A 24219-nucleotide genomic window follows, 5' to 3' on the forward strand; every position below is an offset into this window, starting at 1 on the left:
GAATGAGACCCAGTTGAGTCTTTCTTCTGTCTCAGAGCCTCGTCGTTTCTCACGCCAGAAAAAATAAGTCTGCGGAGGACAAAGTGGAAGTGCTAATGAAAGCATACATACTGCATCTTTCAGATTAATGGGGCTTTTGAGTTCACACAGCAGTTGGACAATCTGGACGTTCCCACTGGCAGCTGAAAGTGAAATAAAACAAAAGACAGACAGTGAAGACAATAATCATGTTTGATTGGTCTGAAGTGGACTGAAATCATTCTTAATCACTCACGTAATACCAAATATGGATTATGGCTTTACCCTAATAAAATTGGAGCTTAACCCTAATCTCAGAAGCTATTTTCCCACGCCCCTCGCACAGCAGACTAACCTGCAGTCGGAGCATTTTTTGTTGAATTAACTCTGAGGACATTGACACTCACCAGCATGATGCAGAGCAGTCTTTCCTGAGCTGTCGAGGGCATCAATGGGACATTTACTCTGGATGATTAAAAAGAGTAAAAGTCTTATTATTTTTGCACAAGAGAAAATATTCATTTATCTGTTGATAGAGGTATAATACACAAATCTGACAACAACTAATTCTGTGCTCAAACAAGGCAGCCTTCGGAGCATGTGTGAGCAGGTAGCCCAGTTGCTGAGCTGCTGCACACTGTCATGGAAGAGTTAAGTCAGCAGATGTGAGCGGAAGAGTGATTGTGTGTGCGTAAGGGTGTGAGAGGGATGCTGGCATTGCTAAGATCTGCTGATCCCACATACCAGCAGCAGACGGATGAAATGAAGCAGTGAAACTGTCTGGTTTCACAAATATTTATGGAATGAGACACTTCAGGCTGTAGGTTTTATGTGGTTCATCTTTCATGTAATTGTTTTTCACACCACATCTGACTGAAGTCCTGTTGGCCTTCTTGCATTTTGGACTTTATATATTTCACCTTACATTTAAATATTTAGTAGCAGCTTTGAGGTCTTACCTGAATGAGTTTTCTGCAGCATTCAAGGTGATTGTTTTTGGCAGCCAGATGTAAAGGATTAAAACCTGAACATAAAACCAAAACAACAGAAGTTAAAGTCACTTTGTGGTGCAGTTGCAGTAAAAAATTGGACCAAAAATGTTTAATTTCTGGGAAGATAAGACTTTTATATTTACAGTGTTTATAGATGGAAAACTTTCCATTTATACATAAAAAAAAAAAAAAAAAAATTCCTGGTATAACAACAGTACCTACCTGCACCGTCAGTGACTGATAGATCAGCTCCATGAGCCAAGATGACTGACAGGCATTCAGTCTGACCTCGAGTAGCCGCGACATGAAGACTGAACACACACAGAAAGCAAAGAGCAAAACAAAAATGCAAACTTTAATCACTTGGAAACAAAGACATGTTGGCTTGAATGATTTGCATTCAGCTTTTACATGTGAGGCAATGAAAGGAAAGAAAATATATGTGTGTGTATATATAAATATATATATATATATATATATATATATATATATATCAAAACAATACTTCTCTTTAATAGCTCAATATGACAAAAGATCCCTATTTGGATTTATGAGTTTTAGTTGTTAAACATTAAAAGTGTCTAGGTTTTTTTTCTTTTTTTTTTTAAAGGACTTTATGTCTCTCTTAAGCTAAGCTAATGGTTTATAACATGTTATTCACAGTTATGGTAATTGGACCATCCAGGTAATAACAAAAAAGCTGTAGTATATTGCTAAATTTCAAAATGCATGTGCAGTGTTCAGAGTTTAAACCTGTTCACTGAACATTGCTATTTGTGTAACTGCTTAGCGAGCAGAAATGTCATAAATCAATATCAACCTAAACACCAACAATGCTTTCTGTCTGGGTTGTGCATTTGTGCATATGTATGCAGAGGGCAATCAATACAGCCTCTTTCCACCTCAGTGAGCAGAGGGAAAACAAAACAAAACAAAAAAACCTACACATACCCAGCCTTCCTTTCCCCAACCCACAACTTTGCCCACATGCCTTTCAATCAGGTTTTATCACCATAGAGATACTGTAGACTCCTCCTTTGTGATTCCTGAAAAGGTTGGAGCATTGCGATTCCAAACCATCACGATTCAGCATGATTTACAAAGGCTGCCAGTATGCATCTGTATGTGTTTCTGCGTTCGTGCCGCACACAAGAGGAAAAGGTCAAGGATGTGAATTAGAGGGGGAATAAAGAGCCTGTGTGTTTGTTTCAGCATGTGGGAATTTGCATATGTGTTTTCATGTTCCTGGCTCTGTGTGAACCGCTCAAAGCATTGAGGCCAGCGGGTGTTGTGTTTCAGAAAAAGAAAAGAAAAGAGGTCAAATATTAACACTCAGCCTCTACGTTATCAACAATCTCAAACTGGCGAGGCAGCCGGCTCTGCCGCCTCTGCAGAAATGTAGTGGTTCTCCAAACACTGAGTGCCAGGGAGGCCGAGTGAAAGGCTGCAAAATGTCAACCTTTCAAGAAACTAAGAAAAAAGAAACAGGCGTATTTTTAGAACGGCCATTCATTTTTAACATCGTGCAGTGGAGTGTGAGAGCCATTCCTTTGCTCAGCTTCGAGATAAGACTTTAGAATTTGAGCATATTTAAAGTAAACAAATTTTTTTTTAAACCCATCTATCTTGGATTCCACTTTATCCCACTCAGGGTGGCGGGGCCTGAAGCCGAACCTATCCGACACCCTGAACAGGTCTCCAGTCCATCTCACGCAAAGTTCATTAAGAAAGGCCGACAAACTCCAACTTGAACCGAGGCCAAGAACCTTTTCGTTATGGTGCAGGAGCGCTAACATGTGTGAATAGTCAGCATTTATTCTAAGGCCTTCACCTCTTTAATACACTGTTTGTTTTTAATTTCTACTCAGATCATACAATCATAATATTCGGCTCTGCTCAGTCTATTCAGTGAACGTAGTGTCCAAATGATGGGATTTTCTTATGTTGTTCAATCTTTTAATAAATATACAGTTAAAGCGAGTGCCACCAAGCTGTGCACCACATTTGTACCCACACTAGTTTTCTTTCTTTTGTTGTTGACACTGTTCATAATACTTACGCAGATCTGCCCTCACTGTCCAGCTTTACAGCATTGGCGCCTTTCTTCGCGAGAAGGGACGCCACTTTGTCCGCCTCGCCGTGCTCCACCGCAGCAAGCAGCCGCTCGTCATTTTTATTCCACTCATTGGTCTGAAAATGAGAAATTAAGGAAGGGGATAAGAGAATGGGGGGCAAGGAGATTAGTACAATAATAAAGACATTAAGAGATGCTACTGATGAATTTGAATGAGGGCATGAATGAATGATACACTTGTTTTGATGTTTTCCAAACTATACAATATATCTGTGTTCTCGCCAATCGAATGTCTCTGAACATAATTTATGAGTTAAATAAACAACCAAACATATAAGTAAGTCTTAACTAATTGAAGAGACCCTTTTTGCTTCGTTGTGGCCCACACAATGCATAAACCATGTGCGTTGCAGAGACACGGTCACACGTGAGCAGCATCAAACATGGACAGGTTCACTGACACATTCATACACAAACCAAATACCACAACGTGTGGATCACTGATAGTTTTCAGACAGTGAGAAGTCAGCAGTTGGAAAGCTTCGAGTATGATCTCATCTCAAGACTATAAAGCAATCTGACGAAGGAGCAGGTTGTACATGTTGCGTTAATTTGATAGCAAAGTTAAGCAGAGAAGTGAACTCATGCCAACAATGTTGGCAGCAGCAGATCATCAGTCGTCGCTCCCTGCACACCCCTGAGCATATTAGGATGCAGTACAGTATTAGATTTGACCTGATAGCCCACTGACCTACACGTGATACCGAGGTGAACCCACTGACTCCATAAATACTTGCGGTGGCAAAATGTACCCTATTTTAAGAGAGCAATAAGCCAGCATAGCGATACGTGGTGTAAATAGCCTCAGTGGCAAACACCCAAATGCAACCACTGCAATACGTTTTGCACAGCTGCTGGAAAAACCCGGGGCTATAAAAATCTTCTGTCACTGGAAGAGCTTGGATGACCTGCAGCGTAATGTGCAGGCTCCTTAACATGAACCGGCGAGGACATGAGAGAGCTGTCACTGTAGTATCAAAAATTAAACAAAGTCATGATAGATAACAAAATGATTATTTTGTCTTTGAGAAAGAGCTTTGGAAATTTCAATCTTGTCAAGTTGCAAACCATTGCCCACACATGTGCGACATATATATGTGTGACTCCTGATCCTGGCTTCAAAGGAGGAGGTGTAAGATGAGAAAGCCCCCTGACAGCCTGGAAGTAACAGATTGGTTATGAAAACGTTTGGCTGACCACCGACGGAAAATCTGCGAAATAGATATACGAGTCCTCCAGGAGCTCTGCCAAGTGTATGATGGGCATACATCACCTCAAATCCAAAAAAACATCTCATGTCAATTCGGAGTTTTATATAATCTTTTTTTAAAGAAGTGCAGAGAAAACTTTCTTATAGAACACATGTTTAATGGTAACATTTGAGCAGGTTTCATTTATTCTTGATAAACTTAAATTTCCCTCAGATCATTGGGTTCAACTTTCTCCAGCCACGTCTTCAAAAGCAAAAATAACCTGAAGAGACAAATAAGAGCGAAATCTCTTCACGTGATCACAGCAGTTAGAAAGTGCACGTGTCTGTCACTGTGATTGGTGTGCAGTGAAACATGACACAGTATGAGATAGCTGGAGTTATAAAGGACACATCCCAAATGGTGTACTGGTTAGGATTACTTGCTTTCCCAGTTCTGGGCTGGTTTTGCCTCCCGGGTCTGCCTGTATGGAAAATCTCGTGGTCTTCATACAGACGGTCATGTGTTGTTCAATCAGCCTGCAGGGCACTGGGGTAATCAAATACTAAAAATAAATACACTCAGTAGAGTCTGAGAACCTTAATGAGGGATAACTGAAGAAAATATGACCATATGCACTTAATTATCAAAATAGTTTGTTTACTTTATACAAACTTTCAAATGAAACCGAGGCTGCACTTGTTTAACAGTGACCAGCACTCCCCTTATCTTGTTATGTGGATATCAGGAAGGGCAGAGCCTGCTGCTGTAATTGAGTGCCTCTGTGATCCGGAAACATCAGCCAAACAAACCCACGTCTACAAAGGACAGATTGAAAAATAGAAGCAGTCAGAGCCTTACATGGTGGAGGAAACATACTACTTAATACAGGTGATTCCGTCCGCTATCTCACCCTGTCCAAGTGTCCAAGTGTCCTTGAGTGAGGAGACACTGAGTGCCAGATTGCTCCCATTAGAGGTCAAACACCTCGCTGGGCAGCTGCTGCCTCTGGTGTGTGAGCCAGCGAATATGACTGATCAGGTAACACCTATTGAGACTGTTGAAGTGGACAAATTTCCTATTGACAGTGACCTCGTCAGACCTGATATCAAACCCTAAAGCTAAACAACACATTATATACAAAAAGCCTCACCGCTGATTAGGAATTAATCCACTTATACTTTATTAAGTGCAATTAAGAGAAGCTCACTCTGCATCACCACCTAATAAGTGCTACAAAAAAGATTATCTAGCTGAACTTGGCATACATCTGCCCAATTTGCAAAACTGCCTTTCATAAATTGGCAGGTTGCGTTTGTAGCTCATTTCATGACCTCGTAAAATGCTTTTACTCACATTTAGATCATTAGCAGCGTCACAGATGAGATGTAACAGCCACTGTCGGCCGACAGCCAACTATCAAACATATTTTAGCAGAATTCTCAATCCTGTTGTGTGATCCATGACCCTGCAGTTCAGGACGATGCCGATGTTGTATTGTTCTGCACAAGTAAGGTTTGCATTTCAAAGGAATTCTGTAGAAAGCAGGAAGTAACAACTTTTGGCAGACCTCTATCTGGCCCCGTTATTTGTTCCATGCAAGATGTTGAAAATTGACAAAAGACACTGACACACCAAGAATGATTTTCACAAACTTTGTTTTGTCGTGGACACTTCTTGCTTTTAGCTTAACTTATATGTGTTCATTATTCAAGTTTTGATTAAATAGCCATTGCTTTTTGATCTCTTCCTATTATATTGCTGGGAAAAAAAAGGGGGGGGGGGGGGGGGGGGTTAGTGTAGTCTCACAGTGAACAAAAAGAACAAAGATATGTACAGCGGCTTGGTTCACTGCTATAAGCAATATTAGGCAGAAAAACTAGTACAACTGGACTACCAGTACTGTATATACTCACTTCAAAGGAGATTTGTTCATGCTGTTAATGGTATTTGTTTGCTTCGTCTCAAGAACATTCAGTGCAAAGAAAAGCGTCAAGCTGAACTCTTCCACCAGTTTAAATATACAACTCTTCAAATGCCTTTGCCTTTTTTTTTTGACCTTAGTGAACATTAGTTCCCCCAACAAGCAGAAATACACCATTTGCCATTTTTATTTATTACTTTGCCTTTTATCATCACCCATAGGGGTCTTTACATTTCATATATTGGCCGTGTTTAGTTTCACTGAAGCAGGATTTTCTCTCTGACCATTACTGTGCTTCAGGGCACAGAGAAAGAACTAATTCAACAACAGACAATAACTGTTTGACAGTTGAATCTGCAAGCTGTGGAGTATGCAGTTGACATTTGCAGCGAGAACCCTTTGTGGTCTCACTAATAGGAACTGCATGTACATGGTATGTACGGACACCGACCAAAATAAATACCCTCCACTAGCACTCACGGGAAACATGACAGGGGGGAAACATTCATGTTCTCCGCGGTATGATCGTGCCTAATGGCCTTTGTGATTTTAATAGGCTGAACAAAAAAGATGAAGGGTAGTCACGGCAGAGCAGCATGACACCCATAGCTTCAGACTACATTGTACTGGACAGGTTTAAGTGGAGCGGAAGGCACTGCTCCAGTTTCGGCCGCGCACAGAGCGAATGTCATCGCAGGAAGGCTGATGAAAAAATCATGTGCTGGCAGAGCTAAATCAGCGCGGGCCTCTGCTGCAACAAAACGTGACTGTGCAAAGTGTGTTTGGAAGTTTTCTCCAACAGAGGTGAAGAACAAAGTAGTGAAATACAGAGAGGGTTTAAACCATCAAAACCGACAAAAATACATATATTTATGAAATTAAAGCTGATTACAATGTGTTGCAGTATTCACTTTGAAGAATTAATCTTCATTTTAATTGACTAGTCCTTGAAAGTATTGCGGTTCAGGGATTATTTTTTTTCTTCTTTCCACTGTTGAAGCAAGATATGTCAAAGAACTTGAATCTTCCAAACCAATAATATGCAGGCCTTTTCTTTGGTAATGATTCTATTGTATGTCCATTATAGACAAAATCCTAACTGGATCCTCCTCGAACCAAACATTTTATATTTATAATAAACATTCCAGTGACTTAAAATATGTGTGTGAGTCCATTTAAATGCTTGGATGTGGAGATCATTTATTTTATGAGCGATATCATATTATCAGTGGGGGGGCGGGACATAATGATCTCAGTCCAGTTTGAGTCCTTGTTATCTGAATAAATATTCAGCCTCATTAAAACAATGAGTCACCAGAAGCTGTTTTCAGGCAAAGACAATCAACTTTTTATAGCTTCTCAGCGGAGGGTTCGTTTTCTGTGACTGCACTGAAAGACTTTGGTCTTTGGGCTGTTAAACAACACGAATTGTTTTGCTGCATTCTGATTATTTAAAAGATGTGAGTTTTTTTCTTTTTAAGCTGCAAACACCAGAGCATCAGTCAGATAGTTTTTAGACATAATCTGAGTCCAGATCTGCACCTCGAAACGCCAAAGTTTTCTCTAACACCAAATCCTCCGAGCCAAATGGTGTACGATCACTGTCATCCTGTGTGTCCTTCCAGGAAGGGAGAAGGGTTCTCTCTTCCTCTGACGCTTTCAGTCCAGTTTCCTCTGACTCTGTCTGTCCTGCCTCCCCTGCAGCTTTTGCCTCCGTCCTTTGGTGCTTCGGCTGTGGTCACAGTGTTTACAGTGGGATCAGGGTGTGTGTTCGCCTGCTGTCTTTAGCCTGACACTCATTAAGACACACAAAGGGTGTGCTGATAACACTAAGTGTTTCCTGTTTGTGCAGGCCTGAGGCCGACCACAAGGACAAGGACAAGGACAAGAGAGCAAACTTATGAAAAGAATAGAAAGAAAAGTAAAAGGAAATACACTTGAGTAGCTTGTAGGAGATTCTTTTACTACTTTTGTCCAAGTCAGATACCCATGTACTGCTGGTGTCAGGTTCTCGGTTCATGAAGGCTAAAAACGTAATAAACCTCTGCAGCGTTCATCATCAAATAATTATTCCAGTGTCATGATAAATTGCTAAGAAAACAGAAGTCTGTCTTGTGTGTGACTGTTTATTAACCCTGTGATCTTTAGATAAACATCTGTGCTTTCCTCTGTCTCTGAGCCCTCCTCAGTTCTCCGAAGGAAAAACAAACAGTCAGGAAATGGTGATTCCTACATCACGTTCTGTATGTTTGTAGAGTTTAACGGCAAAGAGCAGATGGAGTTTATCAGACAAACATTTACCTTGGGGAATTTTTAGTAGTCTCATCTAAAAAATAACATTTTGGTTGATTTACAGATTAAAAAGGCATTTGTTCTCCTTTGATTTTCCGCGTACCGCTGTTTACTGAGGTTTCTAAGGTATATAAATCTTTAAACCAAACAGGAAGCAGGAGACTACTGGATGTTTCCATACAACTGGCTTCAATCCACTCTTACTATGGCTATGATAAGCAGCAACAGTAAAACCTTGTGACTCTGATTCAGCAGACCTGAATGCTTTGTGGATACAGGTGGAACAGGAAAATAAAATGCATGTTAAGCTGAGCTTTTACCAGGATGTCAAATTTATATCCATAGCAAATTACAGGAAAATCCAAGTATTACTTTTCCAGATGCCTTGTCATGGATTATAGTGCTGTGAGGGGGAACTTTGACCGAACAGTGACACTAAAGTCCCCCAAAATAACACCATGCACATGTAGAAAACATCCCACACATTTCATGGTGATCTGGGCAGTAATTGTCAGGAAATCTTGCTCTGGACTGAAGTGTTTGAAAGACAACCAGACCCACTCGGCTGAGCTGCTAGCAGGTCAGGAAAAACAAAAGCAGTCTGTCGAGAAGAGAAAACATATGGGGAATAACTGGGAGAAAGACGGAGTGAATGAGGAAGGAAGATTTGTAAGATATCTTCAAGAGGGACAGAATCACTTTAAGGAAAAACTATGGAAAAGAATCACAGGGGGCAGGTATCTTATGTAGAAAAACATTGATGCTCTGCTTAAACATTACAGTGAAAATAACATGGAAAACAGACCCAGTCTAACCAACATGAAACCAGTGGCCCTCAAAATGAGGCCCCCTTTAGACAACGTTTCAAGAGAAAATGCATAGTTCTTTTGTTTTCGGACCAAAGCGGTTCGCATTTCCACAGCAACATTTTGAAAACGGTGTCCGTTTACACGAAAACAGCAACTATCAAGTCCCAGGAGAATATGGACTGGGAGTCATGCCTCTCTGGAGGCCACCATTGTTCTTATTGTCCATCTACACCGGCATGCGCAGTAGCAGGGTTTTCAAAAGTTGTGTTTCCGGAGACAGCGTGTTTTCGAATAGTTCCACCACAAGAGCTGTTTTCAAAAAGTTACATTTGCTTTAATCAATATCAGACCGTGTCAGATATTTAGAGCGATCGAAGCTGCTGCTGTGACCTGCTGCCTGTTTGTTTCATTTACGTGGAATGTGTTTTGTTAGAAAATGAAAGACCACAACACTAGATGCTAACGTAAAATGCTTGTAAATGCTGGTAGATGCATACTAAGTACTTACTTCAAGCTCCCTTTGCAAAATTAGCATTCTAAGTTGGTATTTCTTTCCAAGCCACGACCACATCTATATACTGCTCCTGCTCCTTTTTTAGGATTTCATTCCAAACACATAAATGCTACAATGGGGAGGGCTCCATTCATGTTTATGTTTAGAAAGCGTTATTGCTGCGTGACCACGTATTGCTGTATGACCATGCAGGCTTGCGCAATCATGTTGCCTCACGTCGTCGTACAGTCTGCACACAGCAAACTTCATGCCGCGGCTTAGTTTATGTCGTACAGTGTGGTGGACTGCGACTTGTAAGATTGTGAAAATTGCACAGTCTGCAAGAGCTCTAAAAGCACTCTGCAGTTTTAACAACTGCTCTCGGTTCCATAAAGTGTCTTTCTTTGAAATGAAAATCACAGTTTGACAACCTCAGAGCAGGCAAAACCTCTGACGACCCCTCCCCAAGGCAGTTCCTGAAACCCAGGCAGTGAATCACTGCTCTTTGGGATTGCATGCGGAGACAAACACAAGTGAAAATAGGTTGTATGAGACAAAAAGATGCAGCATGAACAAGATTGTCCTCCACAGGGGCATAACCTCTACACAAGTCAAAAGGCTGTTCTTCGTTTGGGACAGAGGGCAGTACAGGAAGTTCAGCAGAGGCTGGAAGAGTGAACGCTGCACAGAATAAAGTACAGGAAACAGTAAAGAAAAGACTTAGATTGACACATCTACAATATCTGCGCCCTTTGATCAGTAGTGGCTGCTCACTTCAAACCGCTTATCTGCAACAAAGCAGATGCTCAAATGTCCGCAAACAATGCATCCTTTCTCTAGGGCCACAGCTGAAACCGCTTACTGCCATGTGGAGTACACACACACACACACACACACACACACACACACACACACACACACACACACACACACACACACACACACACACAGAGTACGGACGTTTACTGGACTCTGAAACCAGGAATAAAGAGTGAGTATACAGAACTGTTAAACAAAGACCAGATGGCTGCACTCATAATGAAAGATACTGCCACGTATTTCGCAATATTGCCCAACGTGAGTTGCATGTTTAGGTAATGCAGCCAATTAACGGAGAACACTTTGCTAGTTTAGCAGTCTTGTTTAACAATTCACTCCAATTGTGAGTACTTAGCCCAACCTCAGTGAAAATATCTCCCCCTAAAACCAGTGAATCTTAATGTTACAGTCACCATTTTACACAACTCAACATCACTTCACATCAGTTTGTCTGAAGAATGGAGTAACTAGTTACCAAATACAGCCACTCACAGTATCTTAAATCACTCACTGCTTTTTAAATGGACCTTTATGTAGGGGCTCTAGTGCAGTAAGCATACCCTACTATACATGGCACTCAAAATATCCCACAATGCACCATTGGTCCGTAACGCATATACTTATATAGCAGCCAGCATTGCACTGACAGGCAAGTCACAACAATATTGATGGAAATACTAGTGCTTGGATGAAAATGAGCGAATAGAGGAAAAAAATAAGGCTGTTTACAATTTGCCAGTGAGCTCATTTTGACCCCATGGAGCAAATATGGAGTGCAAATGTTTTAGAAACCCCTCTAGGTTTCATTGTTCCATCTGTATCTGCTGCCTACATTACCGGCATCTAACAGCTAAAGCGAAGATAAACAAATGGGCCACATGTCGCCAGACGTCTTAGCCTAGCATACAATGTTAGCTGGCTCGCTGCAAACGCAGTGTTGTGTCAATATGTGGATGGATGACGATTTGCAAGTGGCTGTTCGCTATTGTCCTGTCACCGTCAATGTTTTGGAAATGTGAATTTCCAAACTGGTAACTTTTCAACTTCCGTGCTCCATGAACACACCATACGATAGAGCTCGAATAAATTGTGCAAAAAATCAAGACGTTTCCCCCTCTGCTGTGAACAGTCCACACTCAAGTGATCTCTCATTAAATCAAGTCGACCAGCAATGTTCTAGAGTTTCTGTATTCAGACTTTGATGTGTGGAAGTGGTGGAGGTTCCCTTTATAAAGAGTAGTGAGAGAGCGGTTAAATGGCACTCTTATTAACATCCGGTGTCTGCCAAGAGAGCTTTGTCAGCACGACTTCGCCAAGAACAGGGACTGCCAAGGAGAATTTTTGTGTCTTGGATGCACCGATAACGAATTCTTTTCAAATGTATGTCATGAATATGTTGACCTAAAAACCGGCAGTGTTTTGCATAGTGCTCATTAAAATTATTTTTAGCCTTTCAGCATGTGTATTACTGATACCAAAATGTATTCCACATTCATTTAACATTTACTATTCCAATAAAAAATGGAACAGATAAGTATCAGTAAGCTCCTCTTGCCAAACACTTCAGAGGAAAAAAACAACAACTGCTAAATAGATTAATAAGGAGAGATCTTGTTATTGTTTCGAGTGTTTCTCTCAGGACATCCACAAAGGCACACATACACTCATCTTCTCTTCAGTTTAACACTGGAAACACAAGCACAAGTATTTAGCCGATCTCTTTAATTACCTTTTTTTTTTTTTTTTACAGCTCTACATTTGCTCCTCGTGCAACTAGCAAGTATATTCACAGCAATAATATGAGGCCACTTTAACTGTCAAATAGATCTCCCTGCACCTAGTAACTCATTCAAATAGGCCTCCTGGAGTTCAATGTGTAAGAGCTATAGTGTTTACAGACATAGTGGTACTATACTGTAATATCCCAAGTGTATCAGAGGATGTAGCTTCCTCAAAATACCGAAGAAAGAGCCACAGGTTAGTCTTTCTACTGGAACAATTTTAATACAGGATGATTCAATCATAGCTCTGAAGCTAAAGTGAAGCAGATGTCCGGCACGGGACCTTTATGGGCCCCAAGAAGATCTCCAGTAAAAATAGCTCTCATACAACACTTCCTCCTGACACAAATAGCCTTTCCTGCCCTATAAATAAACAGAGCTGCACTTGGAAAGAAACCAGCCTCATTATGCTTGTCCGCCGCTCATAAAGTCAGTAGGGTAGGAAAAAAATATGCAGAATCACATACTGAGGTTAACAGAAGACAGGCAGTTCATACATATGCAATGTAAAAAAAAAAAAAAGTCAGGTTGAACCACTTTCTTCAACTCTCACATTGCATGTGCTCGTCTCGAGCCAAGCATTAATTTTTAGTTGAATGCCGGACCTATTAATGTTTCTCACATATGAAATAATACTGTTGGGATCCAAAGCCAATGAAATAGACTACTCTTTTGATGCTCGTTATATTTGTCGTTTATATTTAGAGTTTGTCTCATTACCCTTGCAATGACGTCAATTTCTGATATGTGTGCTCCACTTTTTTCCTTATATACAATTTCTTATTAAAATTGAAAGTTGAAAACAATTATTCTGGGAAAAAGCAATCCCTGACCCTGAGGTTTGTCCTCCAGCATTGGATCACCTTTCACTCAGTACTGCCCTGGAGTTAAAATTTGGTTTGGAAAACAGAAAAAAGAAAAAAAACAAAAAAACTCAAATGATCATTTTGCTCCAAGCACAATATTTTAGGTTTCAGACTTTAAACAGGAAACTGTGTTTGTCCTGATGAACTGCTCCAAACGTGCATCCATAAACCTGTCTGTCACTTTCATCATTTAAATCATTAGAAGACACATCTCACAAACATCTGCGAGTGAAAACAGTTCTCGGAAGTGTGCAGCAAATCAACCAGTGCGTTGCCAAAAGTCATGTTTTTTTGTTTTGTTTTTTCAGGTGAACTGAGTCTAACCCTTCCTCCATCCATCCATCTCCAAGCATGAATATTGTTCCAGTTTCCAGAGGCGGCCAAACTAAACAACCCGTCTGAACCAAACTGGGGACATTTACGGTCAAATGGAGTTTCTTTAACATCGACAGGCTTTCCTCTTCTATACTTGTCTTACCCTCATCAGCCCTACTCATTGTGTGTCTTTTCTCCACCCTCTCCCCTCTCGCTTCATCTTATCTGGTTGGGTTTTACTGCAGCAGACATTATCATCAGTGATTAGTTGTGTCTCACTGCATTACTTCACCTCCATGTAGCTCAGAGAAACGCCAACCAACATGTCAGTCTTGTGAGTCATGTTCTGCTGGATGTACGTCTTTCTAAGCAGCTCACACACACACAAAAAAATCCTGATTTTATGTGATTACACAAACAGTCCCCTTGCACCCCAGCTGATGTCTTCACACCCACGTCAGACAACAAACTAGCCCATGCACAAAACACACGCCCACACATGAATGAGCATGCAAACACATGCAGAGTCCAGGATGGTATCCGCCTCCCCTCAGCAGACGAAAGAGTTTTGTATGATCGCTGACAGGCAGGTTTCCTGGCGGTGCATCTCTAGTTCATGTACACAGGCAGATAAGGAATAAAGGGATCCCATGGGCAGCTCCCGCTTTAATTGGATCCACGTTTAAACGGGCCCTAAGCCATTTTCCTCTGACTTTCCTTGGGATTAATTTAACCAAGGTAAAGTCTGTGTTTTTTAAGATTCTCGCAGAGCGAAGCTTTAACGAGCACAGTGGCTGCTGCAATTACTGGTGGACTGACACTGACGATTAAAGTAGTAAAATAGGTGGACAGGACATGGAACATGCAAGATACAGCATGAGGTCCGATAGAGTGAAGTAGCTTTCTGAGCTGGCATTACTTTTATGTATTTCAACATCTATACCGACAGTTATTGAATATTCCCTCAGCGAGCACCACATAATGTAGGAAAATGTTGTATAGCCCAAGTGTGAATAGGGTCATAGTTGTCCCTCAGGCTGCTGCACTATCTCCTGCTGACAATTGACAACACCCTTCCTCCACCTCCTCCCCCGGATTAATCCCTGGCTGTCCCTAAGGTTTTACTCTCACTCCCAGTACTAATACCATTTCACTTCACCCAGCCAGAACAAACCACTACATGCCAAACCAAGTGAGACCGGGCCAAATAAAACACATCCAAAAGGAGCTCTGGTTCAGGCTCCTGAACCTTTAGGCTCCGTTTCACCTAAAAACCTAAAAGTCCCTGCAACTGAAGAGCTGCTGCATTAGAATAATTCGTATTTCACTAAAACATTTAGTTTATTCACCAATGGAAAAAGGAGGGCGTAGTATGTTTTTCTAATGGCTATATTTTCCTTGCTCTACAGCACCAAGAATGCTGGGAAGAGATTATGGTTGAACATCTTCTGACCACAAAGCACACAAGGAGTTTTTTTTTTAGAAATGTTTTCAGATGATCAGCATGTGATTCCCTCCGCAGTGCTGCTCCAGTTAACACAGCAGACGCATTTTATTACCCCTGATAAGGAGGACGCCATTCTTTAAACACTAACACAACTGAAGTCAGACACATTAATATCCATTTTGAATGTAGCAAATGGTAAGTGTAGAGTTTAGACTCCAGTGTCATGCAGCACGGAGGAAGTGAAGCTATGAAACAGCTGTGTGGAGTGAGAGGAGACGGCATAATCCACACATCAATTAGACAGGCTGGATGATAAGAGGAGGGTGTGTGTATGTGTCTGCTCACATCCTGCAGTGTGTGTGTGTGTGTGTGTGGGGGGGGGGGGGGGGGGGGGGGGGGGGGGGGGGGATTTGTGTAATCCTGCTTAGTCTAGCAGCAGGGGTAACAGGTTTAAACTGTACGACAGTATGACAGGCCGGTTGGTTGTGTGTTTAAAGCCAGGACTATTGTCAACAAAAGAATAACTATGCTTTTAGTATGTGCGTGCAGGGTTTGTAAATAGTGATCTCGGGAGATGGCAATAAGCATTGCGAGTTAGATAATAGTCAAACAATCTAATTGATTCAGAGAGGCTCTGCTCAAACAGCAGGGACAGAATTGTTAATTTAGACTTAATGGGTTGACACGTTACACAAAATGTGTTGGCAGCATCAAGAACTGAAAATGCTGCACAGTGTTGGAAGCTGGAACACGATGTTTGTTCAGATTAGTGCTCTCGTCCCAACTCGCTGTCACAGTTTCTGCTATTTTCAACTGTATCTCAAGCTAAAACTCTTGAAAGGATTTTACATACCGATTGCAGCCCTGCACGGTTCACATGGGTTATTTCTCCAACTCGACATATTGTAATGACCCAGGCTTTCTGTGATGCTTCCAAATGGCACATATTTTGAATTCAGGGGTGTTGTAGCAGGAAGAAATTGGAAGCTTGTTGGACTGGGACTGGAGCAACTGTGGTTTAGTTTGTTGAGCGACTCCAACACAAGAGTTTGCCCCATTGGTGTGTGAATGAGTGTGTGTGTGCGAGTACGTGGCTGTGACTGTTCATGTTAAGTCCATGGAAATGGCTAAAGTGACAAAATGCACTTTATAAGTGAGGTCCATTTACCAGTTAGTGTGGCCTTCAAGGATAAGGTTGATCTCAGGCATTCACATGTATAGGTTAAAGTGACTGTAGTCCATCCAATCAATCTGACTGCTGAGTCAAGACCATTATATAAGCAGGTAGCAGCAACACTATTTCTAACAGCTGAGTGTTCAGACACTCTCGGCAAGTGTCGATGCGGCTCGTGGCCAAAGCCAGATTACACCGTCTGCTTGTCTTAAAATGCAGTTTTCTCCCTCCGCGCACTCATATGGCCACACGCCCATGGTCACACTCTCTCACACATTAACCTCTGCTTAAACCATTTCACTGAACAGGAATAATCAAACTGCTCCTAAAACAAATGCCAATAACATACTGAGGCAGAGATGAGCAAAAACAAGTCTTTCCTACTGGAAGTTTTGCAAATTTACATAGTCATAAATGGCCGCGCACTCTTGAACGAATTTCTCTAAATCACTTTGACCTTGTATAACTACACGCCTGCTCAGAGATTATGATAATGCATTGTTGCAGTTAGTGCCTGTTACTCACGGATAAGAATGCCATTTTTGGAAAATGTAATATGATGAAAGTCCATCAAGCACGCATCCTTGATGATGTCGGAAGCAGGACAAAAAATAAATAAAATCATTTCATTTTTATCACTGTTGCATAATCTGCGAGAAAACCACACATTCATTCGTTAGCCTTTTGTGCAGCATTTACCCCGTTGAATATTAAACTTGGAAATGCCTGAGCACCTTCAGTGTGGGAAGTGTTTTCACACCGTGCTGCATTTACAGCGCAGCATTCGAGAAAGCTGATCTGCTTAACCCAGTGACACATTCTGCTGAGTGTCCCTGGCTGTGCAGCGCCGAGATCGTTTGCACGATGTTTCTACATGCGTTTTTCAACAATCAAACGGGCTCTTAGTCTAGAGAAAGAATACACTTGGTTGACGGGAATGTATTTTCATCTAACCCAATGACTGCAATGGAATTAGTTTATTAGTGATACACCAATACCATTTTTTAAACTTTATATTGGGTCGCTTGTCGATATAGAGCCATCACTAAAACATACAAAAACTGTTTGATTAGCTATTCCTCCGAGATGTTGCTGTCAGTTGATATAAAGCTATGGGTCCGGGGTGTGATGCATTCGAGCACTATTATGAGTACGAGTATGTACACGCAGGATCAGGCCGATACTCTGGACTGGTATCTGTGAAACAGTATAATTATTGTAGTCAAACCATTGTGGAGCCTGATACGTTTTGATTTCATTGAAATAAGCCTGTAATAACAGGTTTTTTTTTGTATTTCAGTGCATACTGATGACAGAATTTGACCTTTGCAGATAGTTCCTCGGTAATCTATAACAACATGGCATCATGACTGACTTAACTGATGACACATCGTCTCGGGTCTTAACCACTTAATGGAAATACAACAAACATAACCTCCGCTACAATCTTGACCTTGCAGTTTACACTTGGGTAAAGTTGAAGTTGGTGGGGGCGACTCCTACAGGAGGGCTAGGACTCCATACTGGCCTGCTGCAGTTTTAGGCATAGTTCACATGTGTGGAGCAGTTTCCTGGCCTGTGTCAAAGTTTAAAAACAAAAATTCTCAAGACTTTGTGTTCACACTTTCATTTTTACACCCCAACTAAACGACGTAAACAAGACAGATGTTGGACAGCTGCTGTGATGTATGTTCTACAACATAACACCCACAGTAATGTTGTGTGCCGAGCTAAACGCAACACAATGCATGCTGGATTACTGTGGTGGGATTTTTACAAGCTAAGAACGCACCCACAGTCTATAAAATGTATAAAAGAGTTAAAACTAGGGCAGTAAATCCCCCTTTATGTACATCAATTACGATAAGCTGCGAGGATACGGAGCTTCTGACGTCTGTCACGTGCTACGGCTGGTGCATTTACAGCCATTTGGGCATGCTGCGTTCATACCATCAAAGTGTATCGAGTACCAAGTGTACAAGCAAACTGACCTACTTTTTAAGCAGACTTGGTTTTTGATGCACTCCAGGGTTTGGATGGCAGGATTCACACTTCCACAAATGGCCCGCACTGGCGCCGCATTCGCATCAGAATTCATTTTAACCCGACCAAATGTAGCGCATGTGAACTCTCCCAGAGTTGTGTGTATCACAAGGTGAGGCTCCGGCAAGCTAATGAAGTTAAAGTGGATTGGGAGTGTATTTACTATCGATGTTGTACAAAGTTTTCTTTTCAAATCAGACGAATAGCAAGCTGTGCATATTGTGTGTTTCAAATCTTCCTCTCTGTAGGTTTGCGCCCCACTTCGGCATTATGACGTCAAGTGTGTTTTGGAAACGTCTTTGAAATGCCTTGTTGTTATTTATACAGATCAGACCAGAAATAACGCAGACATAATGTACGTTTTCAAATGCAGTGTACTTTTGCTTTATGTTGTTCGTCATGGCAGTTTACTATGACGTTCACAGAAGTTGGCTATTAGTGTAGTCGTAAAATAAATCAGAGCTTTTTCTCTGATGAATCTTAAGGTTTTATTTCACATTAAGTATCCTGTCCATTATTCTGTTCTACCCTATAGCTGATCATCACTGAAAATCACATGTTCAAGGTTTCATAATCGAGGAGCTGTTTCACGCCTTGTATCACATTACAGTAATAACCATCATCATCTCCTCTCTACCCACTTTGCTTTTTTTCTTTCTTTTTTTTTTGTTTTACATTGGCCTTATTTAGACTTCATGCTGTCGAGGTGTTTTATTAAAGGTTCGGCTGACTGACTCATTCAGTTGACTGAGCTCAGAGAAACTCCTTAAAGCCAAGACGTCACACTGAACCGCTGAAATGTCTTTACTTCATCCAGCAGTTATCTACAAAGTCATTCCGTTTCTGTTGTTTTGGGGTTATTTTAAATGAAGTTTAAGGGGGGAACATTCCTGGGTAATCTGTCACTGACACACACAGAGCTCGAAATAGAACTTAAGAGATTATTTTCTTTCTATTGGAACTTTCCGGGTTTCTATATAAAGCAGTGGAATGACTATTTGCTCGGATAAACATGTTAGCCTGTGAAGATTTCTTTTGCTGCAGTTGTCTTAATTGTACACATTTATTGTAATCACCAACTCTGGACTGTACACTGATTACTGAATGAGCTCATCAGGAACGGACCTTAAATCTCTGCGGGCTCTGAAAGTGAGACAAAATGACCCCAGAGATGCCTAATCAGCAAATAAACCACCATAAAAACCTGGTAACCCCTCGCCTCACTTGGTTGGTTAGTGTGAATGTGTTTCATCAGGGAGCAGAGTCGGCCTTCCAGGAGCGGAATATGAAATGCAGGGAGGGGAGATTATAGAAACTGCAACTTCACATTCGTCCCCTTTCCTGGTCCCATACCTCTGAACCTGGCCTACATATACGTGAAATTTGTCGAACGCCAATCCATCACAGACTCTCCCGCCATCAAAGAAATCTGCTCAACCAGTTAGTTTGCGAGTGTTGGTGGTATACACGACAGAAAATGATTCAAAAGAGGCACAAAAACACAACTACATAACCAAAAAGTCGCACAAAATTAGGATAATAACGCCTTGTTACTTCAGTTCCAACCAGAGATCGTCTATCAATGCTTGATTGTAACTGATACAGTACAACAGGACAGTCGTTTCCTGTTCCAGTCGCCATCAGTGTGCACATATGAAAATGAGGATTTATTACATAAAATGAGACAAAGTGCGACATTGTGGGTGGGAGGTGTGCAAAGGCATGCATGCATGCATGATGGCAAAAGGCATCAGTTGTGTTTCTAAGCAACATTCACATCCACTGCTCTCCCCTTTCTTCTCTCCTGCCGCCTACGACTGGATATTTTAGTGAAGACGAGCTCTCCAGTCCTAAAGCATCTCAAACCTCGTGCAGCCTTTCCTTACACGGTGCAGGTTCTGACACGAGAACGCCTGATAAAGGTGAGGCTAAAACCCTCCACTTTCACTCACCATGAAGGAACTATTTGACCTTGCAGGCCAAAGCTGGATTCAACATTTTCTCGAACAATGAACGCTGTTGTACTCCTTCACATAGCTGACTGAATTTGGAATACTTTGCTAATATTAAGCAGGGAAGCGCCACGTAAAACTGAACATTGATCAAAATCAAATGCATGCTTTTTCTGTTCCTATTCATCTTCTCTTAAACAAAATTCTTCCTGAGTCACTTTAAATACCCGTTTAATTATTTTTCCCCTAACTGTTCTACAGGTGGGTCTCCACTAGCAGACATCGAGCTCACTGCATGGTCATCTCTGCGGTAGGTATAGTTGAACCAAGGCAGAGCTCCTCTCCACCTATTTCTTCCTCGCCGGCACAATTTCTCAGTCTCAGCAGTTCATACCATTGAGCCAGAGCCCTCTATCCCGCTCCGCCACGCACTCTTAATCTCAGGAAAACTCTATGGAAGCCAAACGTCTCATTAGGAGAATCCTTTAAATATTTTGCCAACTTCTTTACTTCTGCCACACCCTCAATCTCCCGACGCTCGCCCCATTCATCCAGCAAACCCTCCAGACTTTTCCTGTCTGGAGTTTTTTGGCTCTGTGTCATTACGGTCACCGTGACAACAGATGAGTCAGACACAGTGGAGACGCCTCACTTCCTGTGAGCGTAGAGCATCTCAGACTGTGACCAAATGAATGACTGAAGTAACGTGAAGAAATGCCTCCCTGAAGACTGATTCATAGTCAAGCAGGATCAAATCCTCATCTGGAGCAAATGCAGAGCCAGAGTATCTGTGGATATCTGCGGTCTTTGTGGGATTATTCCCCTCAGGGAAAAAAAAAAGCTTTCCATAGTGATTCAATAAGAAGAGTGTACAGTCACTGCGTTGCCTCGCTGAGTAAAACTCTTTGTCATGTACATAACACCGCCCACAATAGTTCACCAAACTTAGGTCCTGAAATGTTCATGTGAGAAAATATAGTTTACACAAATACCAAAACATCAAGCGAGCATGTGCTGCAAAAAACCCGAGGAATAATCCAAGACATACATGTACACACAAAGACACATCTGTATGTCAGCACATATTTTCATAGTCATAACCATATGTTACGGTACTTACATCGGTTTTTCTAAACTTGGCTTTAAGGCTCTTCATGTTCAGCCCGATCCATGCAGTCACTCACTCAATCACTCAGTCAAGGCTGCGAAGAGAGAAAAAAAAAAAACCCGACAACACATGTTTAAACTTAGCGTCAGTGATGTGAACTCCCGTTTTAAATGTCCTTCAGTGTTTCTGAGGATCGAACTTGTGGACTCCTGTATTACTTTGATATGTAACACAGTGACTAAGCTGTATAGCCTCAGTAAATTTAATAAGTCCATTATAAAAAGAGCAAACTGAAATATGAGGCTTATTAAAGCCACATTCCTGTAGAAAAATGGAACAAAACAAGAGCCTGGAATGCAAGTTGTAACAGATATTGAATATAGTAACTTTCACTTATAGCAGGTTTTGGGAGTAGATTTCACCACATGCAATTCTAATCTAAACCTGTTGCAGAAAATGGCTTCTGGCTTGTATTGTTTCCTGCAAGGATGTTATAAATCACTGTTAAACCCTTGGGGATGTCTGGCGACTGTATTTTTGCGCCCTGACTGCCTGGAGCGGTTTCCACTTTTTCATGCCTGGAATGACCTCGTCGATGATTTTAACCCCAAAATATCCTTCGGAGCATTCCAGCCCAACTTGGACTGTTTACTTACTGCATTATCATTGTTTCCAGGGGTCATCTATGTCTGCCTGTGTTTCTGCTGAGATCCCAAACTGATTACGGGCAGTCTGGTCTGAAGGAATAACATTTGGAAAATGTGTGCATTCATCAGGGCCCCGCAGCTACAGAGTATAGGTGCTACTACTAATCTGAAAAACAAGCTGCACTAAGTGATAATGTTTCAACTTAAATATGGGACTTTCATTTGGAGTATTGTTTATGTTTTATTCTCCTAAATATTATGTGCTATTTATTATTATTCTCGCTCCGAGATTACCCTGTTTAGCTGCCTTTTGAATCATTTTCGTGTAAAAAGAAGAAACAAATGATGTGAAGAGGTTCAAATGAAACACTGAAGAATGGTCACATTTTATATTGCCTTGTCGTTTGCGATTGCTTTCATCACTTGACGTGTTTGTCGTAATATGAGCCCTCCTTCATTCAGTTTTACTTTTTTGGTTAACGCACCAACAACAGACAGCTCAGCAAAAACCATACTCCTGCACAATCTACATGGATAATTCTTTGAACCAGCAAAAAGAGAGGTGTGGGGATGGATCCACACTCAGTCACATATAATAATTACAAATGTTGGAAAAGCAGAGTTATGCGGTCCATACTTTGATGAACGGGTTAATGAATGTTGGCATGTCAAGTATTCAAGAAGACATTCCATATTGCAGTTTTCTTTGGAAGGAGGTTAATCACTGATCCATTATAAGGAAATGTGGATTCTCACTGCATACTCAAGGATACAACAGTCTGTGAGAGCTCGTACTGACAAATGCATCTTGACATGGATTCTCAAGAAACAAAGTCATATTTAGATCTTTATGTGAGAAGACACTCCCGTACCAGAAGAGATGGGCTGTAGGTGTTTTTTTTTTCATTATGAACAGTAGTGTCTGGACTCCCAACAACATTCAATCCATTCGGATTAAACGAGATTCCACATTTGTAAAGCAAGTGTGAACATGATTAGACTGAATATAACCTAGTGACATAACCAAATCCTGACCAAGAGTGAAGAGATACATTTCTGTTAACTGTTGGAGGAGCTGCATCTACAATGAAGGGAAGCAAACACATCTAACCTCATTGTCAGTAAGCCTTTCTGTTGTGAGAATTAAGTGAACGAACTATTCATGATTCAGTAAAGTACATTTGTATTTGCATCCGTGCACACTAGTTAAATGAACAAGTGAGATTCCTGCATGGATGTTGTGGTTGAAGTTGCAGCTCGTTCACCGTCCTGCATCAATGTACAACAAACACTTCGGTTGTCAGATTAAATGCTCTGTTAACTGAGCACACAGAAGCTTTCCCTCGTCATAATTCAACACTTCACTTTGCGAGGCTTTTAAAACCCTGGGAAATGCCGAAGCATCCCTCCAACTCCTAACATGAAGTTTAACGTGAAACGAGCGGACACACTTACCTCTGTTGTGTGTTGGACTGGCTGGAAAGCTGGACACAGAAAACAGACAATCGCTTTTTTTTTTTTTTTTGGTTTTGAAGACAAACCAGACGAGCGGCTGAATAAGTGAGGAAGCAGCGAGTGGTGGTGGAAGTCAGTCGACCGGGAGGATGCATAAAGGAGAGGGAAAACTGCCCGACTGCACACGGCGGCTCTGCTCGGCTCGGCCCGCATACATTAAAAGTTGAGCCGCTCGTCTCTCGCTCGGGACTCGAGGAGGAGCTCGGGAAACCTCGGGAGAACTCGGGAGGACTCGGGAAGACTCCGCTCCGCTCAACGGCCGCTGGCGGGTTTAGGAAAGTGACGTCACTCTGCCAGTGTGCTCTCGAGATTGCGGCGAGCGAGCCCGCTTGTGTTCCCCATTGTGCCCCATTCCTGGAGCGAGGGGGCAGGCGCACCCCCCCCCCCCCCCCCCCCCCCCAAACATCACCCCCACAGCCACAGGAGAGCAGAACTATCACGCTGCTCCGCCAGGAAAGCCAAACAAAGGAATCTATTTACTTGGTGATACGTTTTCTCCAGCTGGAGGTTTAAATGTTATTTTTCGCTGAGTATTGATCTGTCCCAGGGAGTTTAAAAGTCTCCCACAACACTTGTGTTTTGTGAAGAAATCATAATGAAATGAAATAAGAGGAATGTAGAGCTAAACTGATTTTGATAAAGCATAGATTTGGGGAATTCATAATAGTTTACAACAGCAATGCATATTCAAGTCTTGCTT

At 41.6% G+C, this 24219-nt stretch overlaps 1 protein-coding gene across 4 annotated transcripts in view; it reads right to left on the minus strand.

Annotated features, from left to right (window-relative positions):
* rai14 (retinoic acid induced 14) overlaps positions 1–23856 on the minus strand; it is a 37506-nt gene extending 13650 nt beyond the window's left edge. For all 4 annotated transcript variants that reach the window (XR_013935842.1, XR_013935843.1, XM_080476598.1 and 1 more), the window contains exons 1-7: positions 23460–23856; positions 21370–21451; positions 3070–3200; positions 1233–1321; positions 978–1042; positions 426–483; positions 112–182 (exon numbers count right to left, since the gene is read on the minus strand). Coding sequence is in view for 2 of the 4 variants with exons in the window: in XM_080476598.1 (XP_080332724.1) it covers positions 112–182; positions 426–483; positions 978–1042; positions 1233–1321; positions 3070–3200; positions 21370–21405 (450 nt within the window). In the remaining 2 variants the exon portion in view is untranslated. The remainder of the gene's footprint in view (positions 1–111; positions 183–425; positions 484–977; positions 1043–1232; positions 1322–3069; positions 3201–21369; positions 21452–23459) is intronic.
* Positions 23857–24219: the final 363 nt, after the last annotated feature.

The sequence above is a fragment of the Lipophrys pholis genome, assembly GCF_963383615.2.
Source record: "Lipophrys pholis genome assembly, chromosome: 12".
Lineage (NCBI taxonomy): Eukaryota > Metazoa > Chordata > Actinopteri > Blenniiformes > Blenniidae > Lipophrys > Lipophrys pholis.